General features: G+C 41.8%; 1 protein-coding gene across 1 annotated transcript; it reads left to right on the top strand.

The window, feature by feature from the left end:
- Positions 1-6,037: 6,037 nt before the first annotated feature.
- On the top strand, positions 6,038-13,436 carry LOC117965613 (putative adhesion G protein-coupled receptor E4P; the record flags this gene model as incomplete). Its single annotated transcript, XM_059007915.1, has 7 exons — positions 6,038-6,181; positions 7,025-7,225; positions 8,019-8,254; positions 8,872-8,938; positions 9,414-9,505; positions 12,904-13,063; positions 13,359-13,436. Coding segments are annotated over 7 exons (978 nt in total), but the record flags the coding sequence as incomplete, so codon positions are not given.
- Between the last annotated feature and the right edge of the window lie 5,429 nt (positions 13,437-18,865).

Raw genomic sequence — 18,865 nt, 5'->3', positions numbered from 1 at the left:
CACCAGTTTTACTTGCAAAGTGGTATAATGATTGTTGCAAAACACAGCAGTTTATGCACAGCACCTAATTAAATCGTGAGATTTGTATTGGAATGAATGCTAGCAGGCTTATCACTATTGATCAATTAATACTGTACTTGATGACAGTGGGTGCAGAGGAAACGTTTCGTACAAAAGGCTTTTCAGATTGGACATTATTCAACTGTTAAAGAGTTACACACATATTATTTAAATATTATCTTTATACAAAACAATATAGCAACTAGTTATCGCAGAAGTAAAAGTAGAGCTCAATGATCTATCCTTCTGGGAGCGAGCGGGCCACACCTTCAAGGTAATCGTCTCAAGAAAGAGTCTCTCCTGTGCCTATATTTATATGCCATTAATTAATAACTGTTTCAACAGCAGTATTTCTGCTAACAAGCGGGAAGCGTGCTCTTGAGGTCAACCAAAGAGGGCCCCTTTCAGACAGATGTACTCTCACTTCACATTCACCAGAAATGTAAAACCCCTAGTCAGCATTCTCAATATAGTTGTTTATCACGCTGACAAAACCTCTTTACCTATAAAGACAACTTATGTCTGGTAAATTCAGTTTCCCATTAACAATATGAACCCTTTCTTAGTTCATTTCTAACCCTACAAGGTTGTCTGTTTGGTGTCTCTTATTTTATAAGAGATAGCATCTCAGTTTGAGCAGTTCAAGCTGACTGTGACATTAGGTCTCTTTTAATAAGAAACACCCTACACAAGAAGTATGAACTTACTATAAATCACAAAAATGAAGAATGTACTCATGGATAAAAATAAAAAAATGTTTTTTTGTTTATGTAGCTTTAGAGTATGTTCTATGTGCTGAATGATATCTGTACACAGGGTAAGATGTGCTGGAATTGTTTATTTAACATTAGTGAAAGACGGGTTAATGTCAGCTATACACGTTTCCTCCCTCCTTGAAGCTTTCTGGACACTGCAAAATAAAAATAAAAATATCTTCCTGCTACTGTCTGCGGCGTAGGGGTTTTAATTTTAGCTCAGAGAAGCAAAAACAAAAATGTAAACAAATCAGGCGAGAAAAGTGACTCCCCACCCCCCCTTAAATGTTGCTGTTTTTGTCCACTGATAACATTGTAAAGAAGCACCTTCATTAAAAAGCTGATATTGTAAGGGCTTGTGAGGTAACAATGTTCTTACATATGTAAACATTATATTAAATAAGAGGAAGACGTACAGCCAAGCTATTTGACACAGCTTTGAATAGTGACTGGGCTTTTTCTTACATGATGAAGACAGCTTCCCCAAAGCCTCACACTGTCAGTAGTTTCCTTTAAAAGGACCCAAGGCTGTGTCTGCTGAATGACTGCTGTACGCTGCCTACCAGCTTCAGTACGCTGAGAATTCAGCAGAATTCAGAGATATTACTGGAAACACCCTAGACAGCACCCATTATTGGACTGTATGTGAGTTAGTGATACTGTGCCAAAGTGGGGGTCTGTAATTATTTGTAGTCGTTGTAGAATACGGGAATTGTTTGTGGTCGTGCTGAATTTGTGACGGGTTAACATTAAAGGATAAAAGGACTGGGGTGTGCATTTCCCTGCTTCAACACTGTTTTTTCTGGAAGCAAGGGGAGTTGTGCAGTCATGAAGACAAGCTGCAGACTTCGACTGCTGGGTAAGTCTTAAGACTTTTTAAACTGTGTGTGTATACTAGTTAACTATAACGTTTATATCCATGTGTGTCAGACTGAATGCAACTGGACAGCTGGCATCGTTGATGAAATACTGTGAAACCTCGGGAGCCGTCCTGGGACCGCTCTCCTTTACAAACATTTAAGAAACTTGGGCACCAGCTGCTGATGCTAAAAAGCACTGGCAGCCAGTCCCAGTACAGTTCGGGTTTACAGTTATACTTGCAGTGTGTCTTCATCGTTCAGTTCTACTTGCAGTGTGTCTTCATTGTTCAGTTCTACTTGCAGTGTGTCTTCATTGTTCAGTTCTACTTGCAGTGTGTCTTCATTGTTCAGTTCTACTTGCAGTGTGTCTTCATCGTTCAGTTCTACTTACAGTGTGTTTTCATTGTTCAGTTCTACTTGCAGTGTGTCTTCATTGTTCAATTCTACTTGCAGTGTGTCTTCATTGTTCAGTTCTACTTGCAGTGTGTCTTCATCGTTCAGTTCTACTTACAGTGTGTTTTCATTGTTCAGTTCTACTTGCAGTGTGTCTTCATTGTTCAGTTCTACTTGCAGTGTGTCTTCATTGTTCAGTTCACTTGCAGTGTCTTCATTGTTCAGTTCTACTTGCAGTGTCTTCATTGTTCAGTTCTACTTGCAGTGTCTTCATTGTTCAGTTCAACTTGCAGTGTCTTCATTGTTCAGTTCTACTTGCAGTGTCTTCATTGTTCAGTTCTACTTGCAGTGTGTCTTCATTGTTCAGTTCTACTTGCAGTGTGTCTTCATCGTTCAGTTCTACTTGCAGTGTGTTTTCATTGTTCAGTTCTACTTGCAGTGTGTCTTCATTGTTCAGTTCTACTTGCAGTGTGTCTTCATTGTTCAGTTCTACTTGCAGTGTGTCTTCATTGTTCAGTTCTACTTGCAGTGTGTCTTCATTGTTCAGTTCTACTTGCAGTGTGTCTTCATTGTTCAGTTCTACTTGCAGTGTGTTTTCATTGTTTTTAGAATTTTGTTCCTCTGACTAGTAAGAAATCACACTATGCCATTCATAACCAATATAAGTAATAAGTAAGTGTGGCAAAGTGGTTTGCAGTGCTCAGGTGTAGTGGTGATGTGATTAGGAAACAAAAGACAGACAACAAAGTTCACGATCCAAACAGGTTTTATTATCCCATACGGAAAATAAATATATTTTTAATATATGGAATTATATATTTTTTAAACCTGAAATGTATTTATAATATATTTTCTTAAACATGACATGTTGCTTAAATATATTTATAATATATATATATACTATAAATGTATTTTGTAAATCAAAATATTCACATTTATACATTTTATTTTTCTAAATTATATTCAAAATAAATAAAATATGTTGTAAATAAATGTATTCACATTAATATATTTAAAAGTGTATGCAGTGTTTTCAAACAATATGTTTATATACTGCATATAATGGGAGACTGCAATGGTCAGGCAGCACTACATTTACAACAAGAAGGCTTCATAAGTTTATCCATGTACAGCAGATAAAAACACAGACACTGTGATTTTAATTCGGTAAATAAGTTTATTCTTGACGGAACAAATATGGTCGTTAATCAATCTTTCTGCAGATACCGAAGTGTTACAGATACCGCATAAAAAATAAGTGGGCTAAGCCTAGTATTTAGAAGAAGTAGCTGAGACATCTAAAAAAAAAAAAAAAAGAAAAAAAGTGCATATCTCATGAATAGTCATACTTGCCCCTGGCATCAGGTAACGGCGGCCATAAGGAAACAAGCTGGCTGCTACTTCGTCAGCGCTCAGAGAATATCACAGACATTTCCAGAGCTTTTTTCAGATGTTATAGTAATAAAATAATGACTTGGATCGCATTATTGAGGCGTTTGGTGATAAAACAAGTGATCAGGAGATGATTGATCGGTATGCACGACTATTATTATTATTATTATTATTATTATTATTATTATTTATTTCTTAGCATATGTGAAAGCTATAGCGAACGAAAGGGTGGGGCGGGGCTGGAGAAGCCTAGTGAGTGCTTTGTTGATATGCAGGGCCTTTTAAACCCGTTTGACTGTGGAAAAAAAATACTTTTAAACAACACGTCTAAAATTAACTGCGCGTGTGAAAATAAATTGGACCTGACACGCACTTAATAAATGGACTGCAATGGGTTAAATACCACTGCTTCCTATTGTACTGCTGCTTAATAACAGGAACAACATTTTATTTGGGGTTAGTGTTGAACTTAAACACATTCATGCCTGCCTGTTCCCCTACCCCCACGCAGGAACATTGCCCTGCTAACTTCCCCAATTCAAAAAATATATAAAAACAATAACAACGGTCTGGTTCTCTCTTTCCTTCTTTCAATGAATAGAATTTAATTGATAGAGAATAAAAACAAACCAAGCTAACAACTATCTAGCCTAAACAGAAATGTTTTTATTTATTTATGTACAGTATTTATTTATTGTTTGCAATCTCCATAAACTGCAGGTTCTGTTGCATTCACAGCGCTGATAATGTTAGACATAGCTGGATATTACTACAGCGTGGACCATGGGTCAAACCAATGTTTGTGTCGGGTGCGTGTATGTTTTTTTTTTTTTAATCAATGCTGGCCTGCTGGAGTCCTCCGTCCGCCCCCCCGTCCGCCCCCACCAAAGAGCGGGAGGCACTGCCCCCTCCGCTCTATGGGGTTACATGCCTATGTATACAGGCATATTTCTTTTTTTTTGTCCTGCATTTGCCTTTAATTTATTTTTCTGCACATACTACTGCTTTGCATATATGATGTAGAATAGTGATTATAAAATCTAATAGTATTACGTACAATACTCTTTCAAATAAACTTGTTATGATTTTGAATGTGCGCTTCTTAAGAACGCTATTATTGTCATTGCTTGCGCCCCGACACCTCTTTCTTTATAAATTATGCACTGGTAATTAGTACTGTTTAAAATAAACCACAAATAAATTAAATGTTTGAGTTGGAAATAAACCAAAATGTTATAATGTTTAATCAAAGGATAAATCGACTAAGGACTTCTTCAGTAGACAAGTCAATGAATATTATACATTGTCTGTATATTCTGCCAGCACAATATTTCATCTTTTTGTATTGCTCTGCTAGCATTTTTTAAATATAGCTGTCTAAAAGACATGTTCACTCTTTAACTAGAAACAGAGATTGTCCTGAAATACTTCCTGCGAAATAACTAAGAGGAGTGTAACCAGTCTTAAGTGATTTCAATGCAACATAGTGATTTGTGAGCAATTTAACTTTTCAGTTTAGCTTGTGGTGGTGAACTTGTTGGATTATTCAGAACACCTCCCCCAAATCTGTGAGAAAAGCACTTCCAAAAAAACAACTCACACTTTTTTTCCAACGCAGCATCTATTTTAAATCTCACTCAGAAGCACTACTTTCACAAAAAGGACTTGTGGATAAAAATCTCTAAACTCCCCTTGCGACACACGCAAGACGTTTGAATATTTGGCCCTTTATGTTTAAGGCATGTTCCATCTTGGTGAGGCCCTGCAGGGGGCCCCCTCTAGTGCCTCCACCTGTCTGGAGGCCAGATTTCACTCCTTTCATCTCTCATCACCCTGCTACAGAGGTCTTGAATTTAAAGACGCCGCAAGAAAAAGTACCCTGTTTAACAGCATAAGAAACCCCTTACCTTTGTTAAGATAAAACACTGTCCTCTTACAGGAGGGATACTTTACTATTCCTGTGCATTTTAACAAAATGCACAGTGGAAGAAAGCAGTAGCTGATGGCCCGTCCTCCTTCTCCCCTGGATTGGCTCTCTACCTCTATCCATGAGATTGACTGTCACCACTGCAGTATTGGAACCATGAGCTGTTTTAAAAAAAATGCTGTATTAATTGAACACAGGAAAGTACTTGTTACAAGTATTCGTTTGTACTCGGTGCTCGGCACGGGCCTGGCAAACCTCATACATTAGTAAATTAAATGTAAAAAAAGCAAAAGAAATGAATCTAGTTTCTCTGAGCTAAACTCAGACACCACCCACTAAATTAATTTGGTACTCTATTAATTTGCTTTGTTGTCACTTAAACCATTTTTTTAGAGCATTCTGTGTTGCTTATTAGAAGGAGAGCGCACTTTTATTACTACAGAGGTTAATTACACAATTTCTGAATGTAAATGTTGCATCTTTGAGTTGGTTCTTTGTGTAAAGTGTACTGTTTGTTTTACTGAAGTTCACAAATATTTGTAATCATGGAAGCCCTTGTGGACACAGAGGGTTTATAATGTACACAGTTTGTGGTTTAACAGTTTTGCAATGTTTTTTTTTCTAGTTAAGGAAAACGAGAGAGGAGGTGATGTGTCTACTGGAAATACAAAGGGAAGGAAAGCTCTTGGTCCACCGAAGGCTGCACAAAGTTACACTCCAACCAAACACACACTGTGTGCAGCTGTGACCACCTCTCCAGCTTCGCTGTATTAATGGCACTAGACGAATCACAGGTATTTACATCACACAAATGAAACAGTAGTTCTTGGATAAATATTAATATTCCAACAGGTACGTGTTTAGAAGAAGAAACCCATTCATTATCACAAGAAGCAGCAAATGTAATCTGTATTCTAGAGTCTGTAGCCAGTTACCTTACACAGAAATCATTTTCACAGCAACTGCACAACCTTGAAAGTCAAAAGTAACCAAGTGTGTACTTACTAGTAATAATTAAAATCGGTTTGATACAAAAACAACAGGTTTCATCAGTAATGTAACTGATAGTTGAGACACATTGTTCCATATTTTCAAAGACCAGCTTTTAATTAACTAAAGAGAACATTCCATGTAAAAGACATAACACTGAGAAGCCATTACGTCCTAATCACCACATTTTAAAGAATATTTTTTTAGTTTGAATTTCATGAAATGTTTTTTGAGATTAAGTTTTCTGAGTTTATTAAGATTACTGAGTTTTCAAACCACTGTTTAACTTAAGCCAAAACAGTTCTTCAGAATAGTCCACAAAACAATCCTTACAGTTTTGAGAATAGATCCTATTGGGACACATGTATCACAGCCTCTTTGACAAAGTGTAAGCTGAGCCATGTTTTGTGAATTCATATGAATTTGTAGCCATTGAGTGGGATCAACTGCAGTCATTAAACCATGAATATCCTTACACCTTCACCTCAGGCCATATGAGCCATACCTAGCTATATCCATATATATATATATATATATATATATAGTTATAAGTTTTAGAGAACAATCCCAAGTATGCCTCACATATTCCAAGTGGCCATTTTTAGAAACTCCATAACTTTGATTAAAATGTTATTGTGTTTTTTCAGATGCAAGAAAATGTTGCCTTGACAGTGATCAACTACATTACAGTGATCGCATCCCTGGTCTGCCTCAGCCTGGCTATCTTTACATTCATATTCTGCTGTTCAATCCAGAAAGCCAACACCACCATTCACCTGCACCTGAGTGTCTGTCTCTTCCTGGCTCACCTCCTTTTTCTAGTTGGGGAGTCCAGAACCGAAAAGAAGGTGAGTCACTGCCTGCAGTGCAGGGTTGAGGTTGTGTCGATACAGAGGGGTTTTCAGGTTACAAAACAAATGGGAAACAGAACAATAGAAGACTTTAAAAAGCACGCGCTTTGACTGTATAGTTTGTAGCTATGCCAGGTTAAAGGTTAGTTTACTTTTCCACATGAAGCTGATGTGGTGTTTCCTGCTTGAGTGTCTGCTGTTACAGTACATCAGCATCTACGATGAATAACTTGTAATGAATGACAACAACTTGGAGAAACAGGGAACATAGCTTTCCAGATTTAGCATTGTCTCAACCACACTCAAATGAAAGGTAACATGACGTGGTTACCTTTGTGAATCAGGGGGTTGTGGTCTGAAAACTTCATACGATCTCACCAGTATGGAGAACAAAAAGGCAAACAGAATGTTAGGTTACATGGACAAAATAGCAGTATTCAAGCCTAGGTAGTTTTAGTTAGACCATGTTAGAATACTGTGTGTTGTTCAGTTCACCTCACTATGAATGAAAGAAGACACTTCAGAAGACGCAGAGAAGGGCAATCAGGCTGATCCCCTGAAAAGATTAGTTTTGTAATTAAACATCCCGTAACATTCTCAGTTTTGTTTTAAAATGACAGACTTTTTCTGGATGTGTTCACTTCTATCAACCAACGTGTCTCACCACCTGCGTTTGTCCCACATTGAAGCTAGTCACTCCTGCCTTTCTGCAGTCTATGGTATCATCACGCGGGATGCTGTATATCTCTTAAACCTCAGGTGACCTGTCCCTCTGCCTGTCCTTTTTCAGGTGCTGTGTGCAGTCATAGCTGGGCTCCTGCACTACCTCTTCACGGCCAGTTTTGCCTGGATGTGCCTGGAGGGAGTGCAGCTCTACCTGCTGGTGAGAAACCTGAAGGTGGTGAAGTACAGCAGCAGGCAGGGGCTGCGAAGGAGGTACTTGCTGCTGGCTGGGTACGGCTCTCCTGCTCTCATCGTGGCTGTGTCTGCTGGAGTCTTTCCAGAGGGGTATGGGACCGACAAATTGTGAGTATTAATTCAACCTCTTTATCTTTAACAGGTACTGTGTGATAATATAATAACCAAACATTATATTGTCTAAACCCCATCATTAGCATACGATTCTCACAACTCTCTTAATGTTTACAAATTGGTTTAGCATTGTTCAAAATGTGTGTGTTGAATATACAGAGACTATACAGAGAAGTGGTGTCTATTAACTTACAAGCTAGCAAACAATCTAACGTCTGGTTACACAAACCCCAATTAGTACTGATTGTGGACTACCTGACCTAAAATAACAATACAGTAGGTCGTCCAAGATGAGTGCTAATCAGGGCCTGTGAAACCAGCCGCAAATGTTATAGCTTTTTATTCTTTGACATAATAATTATTTTTGTTTGTAGCGCACTTGGATTTTCTTGTATAAACTGTGCTCCAGTTCCTGTTGGCAACTAACCCTTATAAAAGCACAGCAGTGTAATAAAGCACAGTGAAAGCGTGGCAAAGCATATTAAAAAAACAGGGTAAACTATAGTAAATGCATAGTATAATCATAGGAAACCCATGGTAAAAGTGCAAAAATAAATGTTTGCAAGGGAAAGTAGCGTAGGTGTAATTGTTACTGTAATTGTGCTCCTCAGTTGCTGGCTGAGTCATGACAGAGGATTTGTCTGGAGTTTTCTTGGTCCTGTTTGTGTCACAATCGCTGTAAGTAGATATCCATGCCATGTTCATGATGTATGCACAATCTCAAGTGTGACAGACAGCCTCCACATACCCACAGATTATGAGGCGCTCTCTATAACCCTGTGTCAAAGAATGTCCAGAGCAACTTTAATCACAACTGGACAGACAAAGAGTGGCATACAGTATGGACGTCCACCTCCACTATTTCACACTGAAAAAATAAACAAGAAACTTGAGCCAAGAAGAAAATGAGCACCCGTCCCTGAGCCCTGCCCCTGTGCACCATCGTGCTCATCCAGCGTTCAATGAAAGCCTCTCTCAAGACTCCATGTATCCTTATTTAATATTTAAACAATGGTGGTGTTCACAGTACATCTGATAAGACCCCTTGAATTGAATAGACCCTTTGAATTCTGTTATTATAATTGCTTGTTCTAGTTTTGTAAAATGAACAGGTGTTGCAGAGATTTAAACTGTATGCATCTTTGCCCCGCAGGTAAACACCATTCTCTTCATTGCAATTCTCTGGACTTTGAGATCGAAAATGTGTGGCCTCAACACGGACGTGTCCAAAGTGAAAGACACCAGGTGAATATCTCTGTCTACTTCTGAAGTACGCTGCTGAATTCTGTTCTCTGGTACATCATCAATATTGAACCATTTCTTTTTCATAGAAACAAAAACCTTAAAATGTAGAAATAGGACTCTGAGCAGTGGCGTGCCGTGACAAAATGGACTGAGGTAGCAGAGTCATCGCAACGCCCACCCCCCTCCTTTTTTAAGTGGCAGCTACCTGTAAGCAACAGATACCTTTTATAATTTGAATTCTGAAAGTGCTGAGTATATCCTTTCCCTTCCTGTGTCAGCTCGGGGATCTGTGGTGTATATCTCCCTTTTTTTTTAACAATCTCCAATTTTTCAGAGAAAGTTCTCCTTGAAAAAGGATTTGTAACCAAATCGACTATGATGTCTCCGTTTACTCACATTTTTTTTATTTTAGTGTAAAATAAAATTCGAAATAATTAGATGTTGTAAAGGTATTTGTATTTATCAATGTAAATTTATAAGCAATATCGTGGAAAACCCAGCTATCCTCCTAACTGTAGTGCTAAGCAAGGAATATTCATTTTTTGGGTTGTTCACTAATGATTGGTCAGCTGTCAGAGCTTTAACTTTCGCATTGGTTGCTAAAGCAGGGCCTTCAAGTGAGGCAGAGAATACCCTGGGAGATTTATGGCCCGCCTCTGCTCACTCCTGATTGGTCGCCTGTCAAAAAAAAAAAGGACATTCTTCGCCTTGCCTATTGGTTAAACTCACTCAAGACCTTCAACTGAAACGGGAATAACCTCAGCTGTTTTTTTTTCTAGCGTCTGGTCGTTGTTTTAGACTTATGCGGGGGAAATGCAGATCTCTTATTGGCTGATCACATCCCCTTCAGGAAACCCCTAGACTCTTAAAAAACCTCTAGTAAACCCTGTATGTCATCTTGGATAAAGGCGTCAGACAAATGAACAAATAATAATTGGAGTAGTATGTTTCATAGTATAAGCAAGCACACTGTACGCAAGTGAGTGAGGCAACGTAATGTCATTTGACTGACGGTTTACTTGGCACTGTCTGGTCAGCAGAGAATACCTTGAAGGTCCTGACGGCACGCCACTGACTCTGAGCAATACAAAGCTACACAGAGCTGGGAGATGCATGCTACTAATGTAATGGGGGCACCCTTTTATGTTATGTAATACAGGGCCATTAACAGATTTACTAACAACACAGGCTGACGCTAGGGTACCAACTGCCTTTTATTTTTTTCAAAAATGTAACCACTCCCCTCCCCCCCACCTCAGGGCTATAGGTGGTTCCCTAAAATCTCTTTTTTACCCTGCCTTAAAGACATATTACCCCTTACTTGCCACACTAAGGTACCCTACTGTAAATAGTTTTGTTGCTCCAGTGATTCATATTTTTTGGGTGCCACATTCTATTGTGTTTACCTTTAATGAATGTATCTATTCTTTGATCTACACCCCCTGTAAAAGGTTGTGGAAGTCTACAATTTCCACTGTCTCGATCCGACCACCATATCCCTGCAACTCAGCTGTGTGACAGTCACCTTCACTAGAACTGCATTCTACTGGACCGTGCGACCCAGCGTCACCTTCACTAGAACTGCATTCTGCGGGACCGTGCGACCCAGCGCCACCTTCACTAGAACTGCATTCTGCTGGACCATGCGACCCAGCGCCACCTTCACTAGAACTGCATTCTGCTGGACCGTGCGACCCAGTGTCACCTTCACTAGAACTGCATTCTGCTGGACCGTGCGACCCAGCGCCACCTTCACTAGAACTGCGTTCTGCTGGACTGCGTGACCCAGCGTCACCTTCACTAGAACTGCATTCTGCTGGACCGTGCGACCCAGCGCCACCTTCACTAGAACTGCGTTCTGCTGGACTGCGTGACCCAGCGTCACCTTCACTAGAACTGCATTCTGCTGGACCGTGCGACCCAGCGCCACCTTCACTAGAACTGCGTTCTGCTGGACTGCGTGACCCAGCGTCACCTTCACTAGAACTGCATTCTGCTGGACCGTGCGACCCAGCGTCACCTTCACTAGAACTGCATTCTGCTGGACCGTGCGACCCAGCGCCACCTTCACTAGAACTGCATTCTACTGGACCGTGCGACCCAGCGTCACCTTCACTAGAACTGCATTCTGCTGGACTGCGCGACCCAGCGCCACCTTCACTAGAACTGCATTCTGCTGGACCGTGCGACCCAGCGTCACCTTCACTAGAACTGCATTCTGATGGACCGTGCGACCCAGCTCCACCTTCACTAGAACTGCATTCTGATGGACCGTGCGACCCAGCGTCACCTTCACTAGAACTGCATTCTGCTGGACTGCGTGACCCAGCGCCACCTTCACTAGAACTGCATTCTGCTGGACTGCGCGACCCAGCGCCACCTTCACTAGAACTGCATTCTGATGGACCGTGCGACCCAGCGTCACCTTCACTAGAACTGCATTCTGCTGGACTGCGCAACCCAGCGTCACCTTCACTAGAACTACATACTGATGGACTGTGCGACCCAGCGCACAGGAAGTGATGAAGTACCAGGAATTTTTAGCGTTGTCCTTGAAAAAAGAAAAAAGAACTAAAAGATACAGTACAGCATCAGGGGACCAGGGATAATGTTAGTGCACCTTTAAAGTGAGCAGTAATAATTGTTCTGGTCATTTGCATTGATATTATCAGTAAAGTTTTTTAAAGAATTGGTTAGTATTATACACCCTGTGGCAGGATAACAAGTGCTCCGTGAATAAGTGAATGTCCACACAGTAGTTTATCTCCCAAAAGAACGTCCGTATTTATTAAAGTTACACACAAATAAAGTCGCTTAATCCACAATCCTCTGTGCACGAAAACTGTGCTCCTAGACTCACAGGGAAAGTGGTGCTTGGGTCCGTGCTGTGCTGTGCAATGGGGTAGTGATCTGGGGGTACGTGCTGGCTCAGTGGTGGCAGTTCTCAAACTCCTCAATCCTCCTCCGTAACAAGACAAACACAAACAATAACAAAACAAACACGCACACGCTCCAGTTGAGAATCACGTCTCAGCGTAAGGGGCTGTACTTACGTAACTGCGTTCCCTTTGTACTCCACATGATCAGCCTGGCACCAGGGTTTATCCAATCACCACCTGTCCCACAGCTGACCACAATGGAGTTGTTCAGCAATTTTGCAGCTACGTGCTTGCCCCAAAATGGCCGACTTCCGGTTACCATCTACCATCGAGTCCACCGATCTATGGGAAAGCGTACTACCCCCCTTACACAGCGCCTTTGCTGGTCTGGGGGGAGATTTACATCGCAGATTCCGTCTCTCCTGTTACACACCCATATGAATAGGAGTCTCAGCTTGGTTGAAAGTTACAACAGTCTGTATTATAAAAAACTAATTCTGTGGATTTGTGTTTCTTTAGACTGCTGACTTTCAAAGCCATTGCACAGTGCTTCATCATGGGCTGCAGCTGGATCCTGGGATTCTTTCAAGGATTGGAGTTCTTCAGATTTGTGTTTGTCATTATTAACTCACTGCAGGGTCCCTTTATTTTCCTGGTGCACTGTGTACTAAACCAGCAGGTAAGAAGCCATTGTCTGCATCTACCTACGCCATGCTACTACCCAGTATTTTGCAGGAATACCCTTAAGTTGTATCACTGGTCCTGCAAGTTGCAATGACCATTATATACTGCTCTGCAACTATTACTGGGACTGATGAATAAATGCATTGGAAGTGAGGTATCTACTGGCAATTTTACCCCACCTGAATAGATAGTCTTTCCATCCCATCCCATTTCATCAGTCCGTGGTAGCCCACAAAGTAACTATTAACGGCCACGCAGAATTACTGAGTGTAATTTGTTTTTCATTATAGCCCCCAAAAATGGTTTGTGCAATGATGACTGCCAAGACAGGAAGCATGCTGAATGGGTTTCTGCAGAGTGACTGGTAATACTGGTACCACAGTCAATACAATATCAGTACAATACAATGTCTTTTCAGTCAGTGTTGTAGAAACCCATGTTCCCCAGCCTGGGGACTGAATGTCACGCTGGCATATTGTTGATTCTTTTTCATTATAACCAGGTGAGAATGGAGTATAGGAAATGTTTTGGATGCATCTACAAACAGAAGGACAGCTCAGAGCTTACATCTTCTGCAGTTCCAAAGGGAAACCTAATGGTGAGACATGAATACAGGCATCACAAACACCCAAAATTGAAATATCCATGTAGTTTCTTTCAGTCTATCTCTCCATCTATCCATGGAGTAAAGACCTTTATAAGCTGGTAAGAGATAGTGATGGGTTTAAGACAACACCATAGTAAAAAAACTGTAGTAGATCAAAATAACTGTATTAGATAAAGGGGCATTCAGAACAGAAAATAGGAGGCACTTTTTTACACAGAGAATTGTGAGGGTCTGGAACCAACTCCCCAGTAATGTTGTTGAAGCTGACACCCTGGGATCCTTCAAGAAGCTGCTTGATGAGATTCTGGGATCAATAAGCTACTAACAACCAAACGAGCAAGATGGGCCGAATGGCCTCCTTTTGTTTGTAAACTTTCTTATGTTCTTATGTTCTTATGTTCTAGTATTTTCTGGACTTGAACATGCCAAAAACTCTTTTGGTGTCTTCAAAAACTGTTACAGGCGTTTAGGCTTCACCTGTTCAAGGTAACAAATGTAATCAAGATCACCCAAAATATTGTTTTTAATTGTTTTTCAAAACAACTTTTCAAACATCATCCATCATAACCAATAACAGTTAATACACAGTAACAATTCTAATAACATAAAACAACGTAATGAATCCACTGCTATTCCCAGAGTCAAAGCAATCAAACCAGAACTCCCAACATGCTTTGCATCTGCTGTGATGATTCTGAACCCTACAGGTGAGATAGCTCTGACGCTGTTCTTGTGAACCAGCCTGGGTCTCCAGTGCAGTGGTTAGACACCGGGGAAGTGTGTGTCTCCACTCTAGGACATTAGCACACTATAATACCCCAATTCTACAAGGTCCATTGTCTGACAGTATTATCTGGACTAACTCATCTTTATTTGTCTTCTTCAGGATGGAACCACAACAGAGACTGAGCAATAACTGCAGCTCTAAGCTCAGAGAAGTACATGTGCAATGGAGTAAAGAAAGTCAATAGACATCACTGTTAAAGAATGGGTGGGAAATTGCCCTTCTAAAATGCAACATTTACATTGAGGCAAAAATCTAACAGGTTTTATATATTTCTGAAAAAATCACACTTGTCCAAATCTGCAATATTTTAATCTTTTCTCTATTTTGAACCAAGCTGATGTTTAATGGTGATAACATAAGGTCACATTGTGATAAGCTGCCTATCCACAAAATGCGAATGTCTCCATTACATGCCCACCTTCATGGCACCGATCCTTTGCAGGCTTTGCGCACATTTATTAACTTATTTATGTTTATACTTCAGTTGATGTATTGCTTTTTCTGAAAAATACAATAAAACTGCTTACCTACTTGTTTTTATACACATTGGTATGTAAACTTGATGTTTACATTAATGCTGCTCTGCACCTTTGAATTTCAAATGCCAAGCCTTTGTTTGTTTTCACCACCAGTTAGGCTCAGACAGGGAGGCTTGTTTACTTGCTTGCTGACTGTCACTCAACACAAACAGTTTATGCATTTTAATACACACTGATGCCTGCAATTACTGTACTGTGGTTTACTTTATTACTTCCTTCACTGACTTTAAAATTGGAACCAACTTGTTTTTTGTTTAGTTTTTTCATACGCAGTCCAATGCAGCCACGCTCTACCCCAGCATTCAGTACAAACGACCGGGGCTCTCGCCGTAGCCGACCAGATCGAGAAAAAAAAACATCAAAAGAAATTGATTAACATTTAATGTATATGATTTTGTTTACTTTCTGACAGTGTTAGACTAATGTATAATTAGTGCTGTATTTTCTTCACTGTAAACATTGGCTTATTTCATGGCATTTCAGTCTAAAAATAGGTCTTTCAAGATATTGAATGATTAAACATAATATTTCAAAATTCATAATTTTCTCTAGAGTTATTATACAACAGTTATTCCTAAATGTTGAAATGTGTACCTGAAAAACAGTAAATGCTTCATTGTAGAATATTTAGATTTTTATGTCCAAGTTTTAAAGACATGCTATTCTCACTATTCTGCTATGCTTTTCGACTATCTACTCTCGTCCCTCCCCTCTCTGTCTACCCCAACTGTCCTGTTAGGTGACTTCAACAACCATCTCTCCAACCCCAGCCACTCTGCTGGATTCCTCCCTCTCCTTCGACTTCTGTCTCTCTCCATCCCCTCCTACCCACAAAGCTGGCCGTCAAGTGGACCTCACCTTCTCCAGGGCCTGCTGCCCCTCCACCCTCTCTGCCACCCCCTGGACCTCTCTGATCACTATTTCATCTCTTTTTCTCTGTCTCTCCCCTCTCTCCCTGCTCCTCCTACCCACAAAGCTGGCCGTCAAGTGGACCTCACCTTCTCCAGGGCCTGCTGCCCCTCCACCCTCTCTGCCACCCCCTGGACCTCTCTGATCACTATTTCATCTCTTTTTCTCTGTCTCTCCCCTCTCTCCCTGCTCCTCCTACACCCACTGTCACCTCTCGCCGTAACCTCCGCTCTCTTTCCCCCTCTGTCCTTGCCTCCACTGCTCTCTCTCACCTCCCTCCTATCGACTCCTTTTCACAACTCTCCATAGACTCTGCTACCTCCATCCTCTTCTCCTCCCTCACCTCCTCCCTCGACTCTCTCTGTCCCCTCACCTCCCGACCTGCTCGCCCCTCCCCTCCCCATCCCTGGCTCTCCTCTGCGCTCTGCTCAGCAAGAATCACACTGCGATCTGCTGAAAAGAAATGGAAGAGAACCAAACTCCCTGCTGCCCTAGACCTTTACCGCACTCTCCTCTCCTCCTTCTCCTCTACTCTCTCCTCTGCTAAATGTACTTATTTCCTATCTGTAATCCAAGCCTCCACTAACAACCCACGTAAACTATTCTCTACCTTCTCCTCTCTCCTATACCCTCCCCCCTCCTCTATCTCCCCTGATGACTTTGTCTCCTTCTTCTCTTCTAAAATCTCAGATATCCGCAAACTCTTTAACACCTCTCCCTCCCCTGCACCCTCTCCTGCTCCAACCCCTACATCCACAGCATCCCCTACTAACTCACCCTCCTTCTCCACCTTCTCGCCCCTCTCAGACTCTTACCTCTCCTCCCTGCTCCAGGGTCACAAACCCACCATGTGTGCCCTGGACCCCCTCCCCACTCACCTCTTTCAAGCTGCTGCTCCTGCTCTACTTCCCTTCATCTCCTCCCTTCTCAACACCTCTCTCCTTTCTGGTCTCTTTCCCTCTGCCTTCCAACAAGCCTCTATCACTCCCCTCCTCTCTCCAGAGCTACCGTCCTGTCTCCCTCCTACCTTTCCTCTCCAAAACCCTCGAGCGGACTGTACACTGCCAGCTCTCTGCTTTCCTGTCCAACCACTCTCTGCTCGACCCTCTCCAATCTGGCTTCCGCTCTGCTCACTCCACTGAAACCGCCCTCCTGTCTGTCACAAACTCACTAAAGTTTGCCCAAGCTGCCTCTCTCTCCTCTGTCCTAATTCTCCTTGACCTCTCTGCTGCCTTTGACACTGTTGATCACTCTATTCTACTATCATCTCTCGCTGACCTGGGGATCTCTGGCACTGCTCTGGCCTGGTTTTCCTCCTACCTCTCCAACCGCACTTACCAGGTAACCTGGTGTGGAGCAACCTCCACACCAGGTACCACACTCTCCCTCTTCCTCCGCTAAGAACCTCGGAGTCACCCTGGACCCCTGCCTCTCTTATTCCCAGCACATATCCACTCTGGCACGCACTTGCCAATTCTTCCTGAGCAACATCCGAAGAATCCGACCCTTCCTCACCAACTACACCACCCAGCTCCTGGTCCAGGCCTTGGTACTCTCCCACCTAGACTACTGCAACTCCCTCCTGGCTGGCCTCCCTGCGTCCGCCACCCGTCCGCTCCAGCTCATCCAGAACTCCGCTGCCCGCCTGGTGTTCTCTCTGCCTCGCTACTCCCACGCAACTCCACTGGTTCCCGATCACCGTTCGCATCCAGTTCAAGACTCTTGTACTTGCCTACAGATGCCTTGACCAGACTGCACCCAGCTACCTCCAGACCCTCATCTCTCCCTACACCCCCACTCGACCTCTCCGCTCCGCCTGCACTAGAAGACTGGCTCTACCTCCTCTACGCTCCCCTGCCTCCAGAGCCCGCTCCTTCTCCACCCTTGCTCCGCAGTGGTGGAATGACCTTCCTACAGATGTCAGGACTGCCCAGTCCCTGACCACATTCCGGCGCCTCCTTAAGACTCACCTCTTCAGACAGCACCTGTAGATCTGCTCTGTTTCTCCCCTGGGACACTTATCACCCTTCCTTAAATGTGCTTTACTTGTTATTATCTGCCCCCTATTTTACTGCATTTAATCCTGTACTTCAGAGTACTGTAATCTGCCAAGTGTTTAATCTGTAGCATTTTGTATTTAATCATATCCTGATGTAACTATCACTGACCCTGTTATCTGCTGTATTATAGAATTGTATTTTGTCACACTTGTACTTGCTTGAACCAAAGTCATTGTATTTATCTTGCTCTTAATTGTATTATTACTTGTACTATGATACTTGAAATGTATTTGCTTACGATTGTAAGTCGCCCTGGATAAGGGCGTCTGCTAAGAAATAAATAATAATAATTATCAAATGAAATAAAAACAAAAATACATGTAAAAATAACAACAGGTATGTGAAATGTTCCCTTCTTCTACTGGACAGGGCGATCTTTAGCAGAAATGTTTCTAATCTTTGATGCAGCTGTTGTCTTTTTTGTTTAAGGAAATCGTGCAGCTCTATGCAGTGTGTTCAGTCATTTACCGGTACCAAACTAAACCAGCTGCCAAGTTCCTAGCAGTGTAACAAGTAGTGCGTCAATAAGGCAAACGTGCTGTATTTATTCTGAAGTGATAAAAAAAGATCTATACGCTATACCAAGCAGTTCTTTATTAACCCTTTGCGGTCCTATGTTGGACCTGGTCCGACATTGCAATTATTCCTATCCGGTCCATTGTCGGACCTTGTCCGACATCATCAAAAAAACACAACAAACGGGTTTCTAGTCGTTTTTTCTCCGGAAAAAGCTGAGAAAACCATTCAATGGCCGAGTGGGAGTGACAGGAGCTGAGACAAGCCGAAAAAAAAGGGCGTATCTCATGAATAGTCATACTTGCCCCTGGAATCAGATAGGGGCGGTCATAAGGAAACAAGCTGGCTATTACTGAATCAGCGCACAGAGAATATCACT

The sequence above is a fragment of the Acipenser ruthenus genome, chromosome 36, assembly GCF_902713425.1.
Source record: "Acipenser ruthenus chromosome 36, fAciRut3.2 maternal haplotype, whole genome shotgun sequence".
Classification (NCBI taxonomy): Eukaryota; Metazoa; Chordata; class Actinopteri; order Acipenseriformes; family Acipenseridae; genus Acipenser; species Acipenser ruthenus.
The sequence above is the reverse complement of the archived record's forward strand: the minus strand, read 5'-3'. Positions and strand labels throughout refer to the sequence as shown.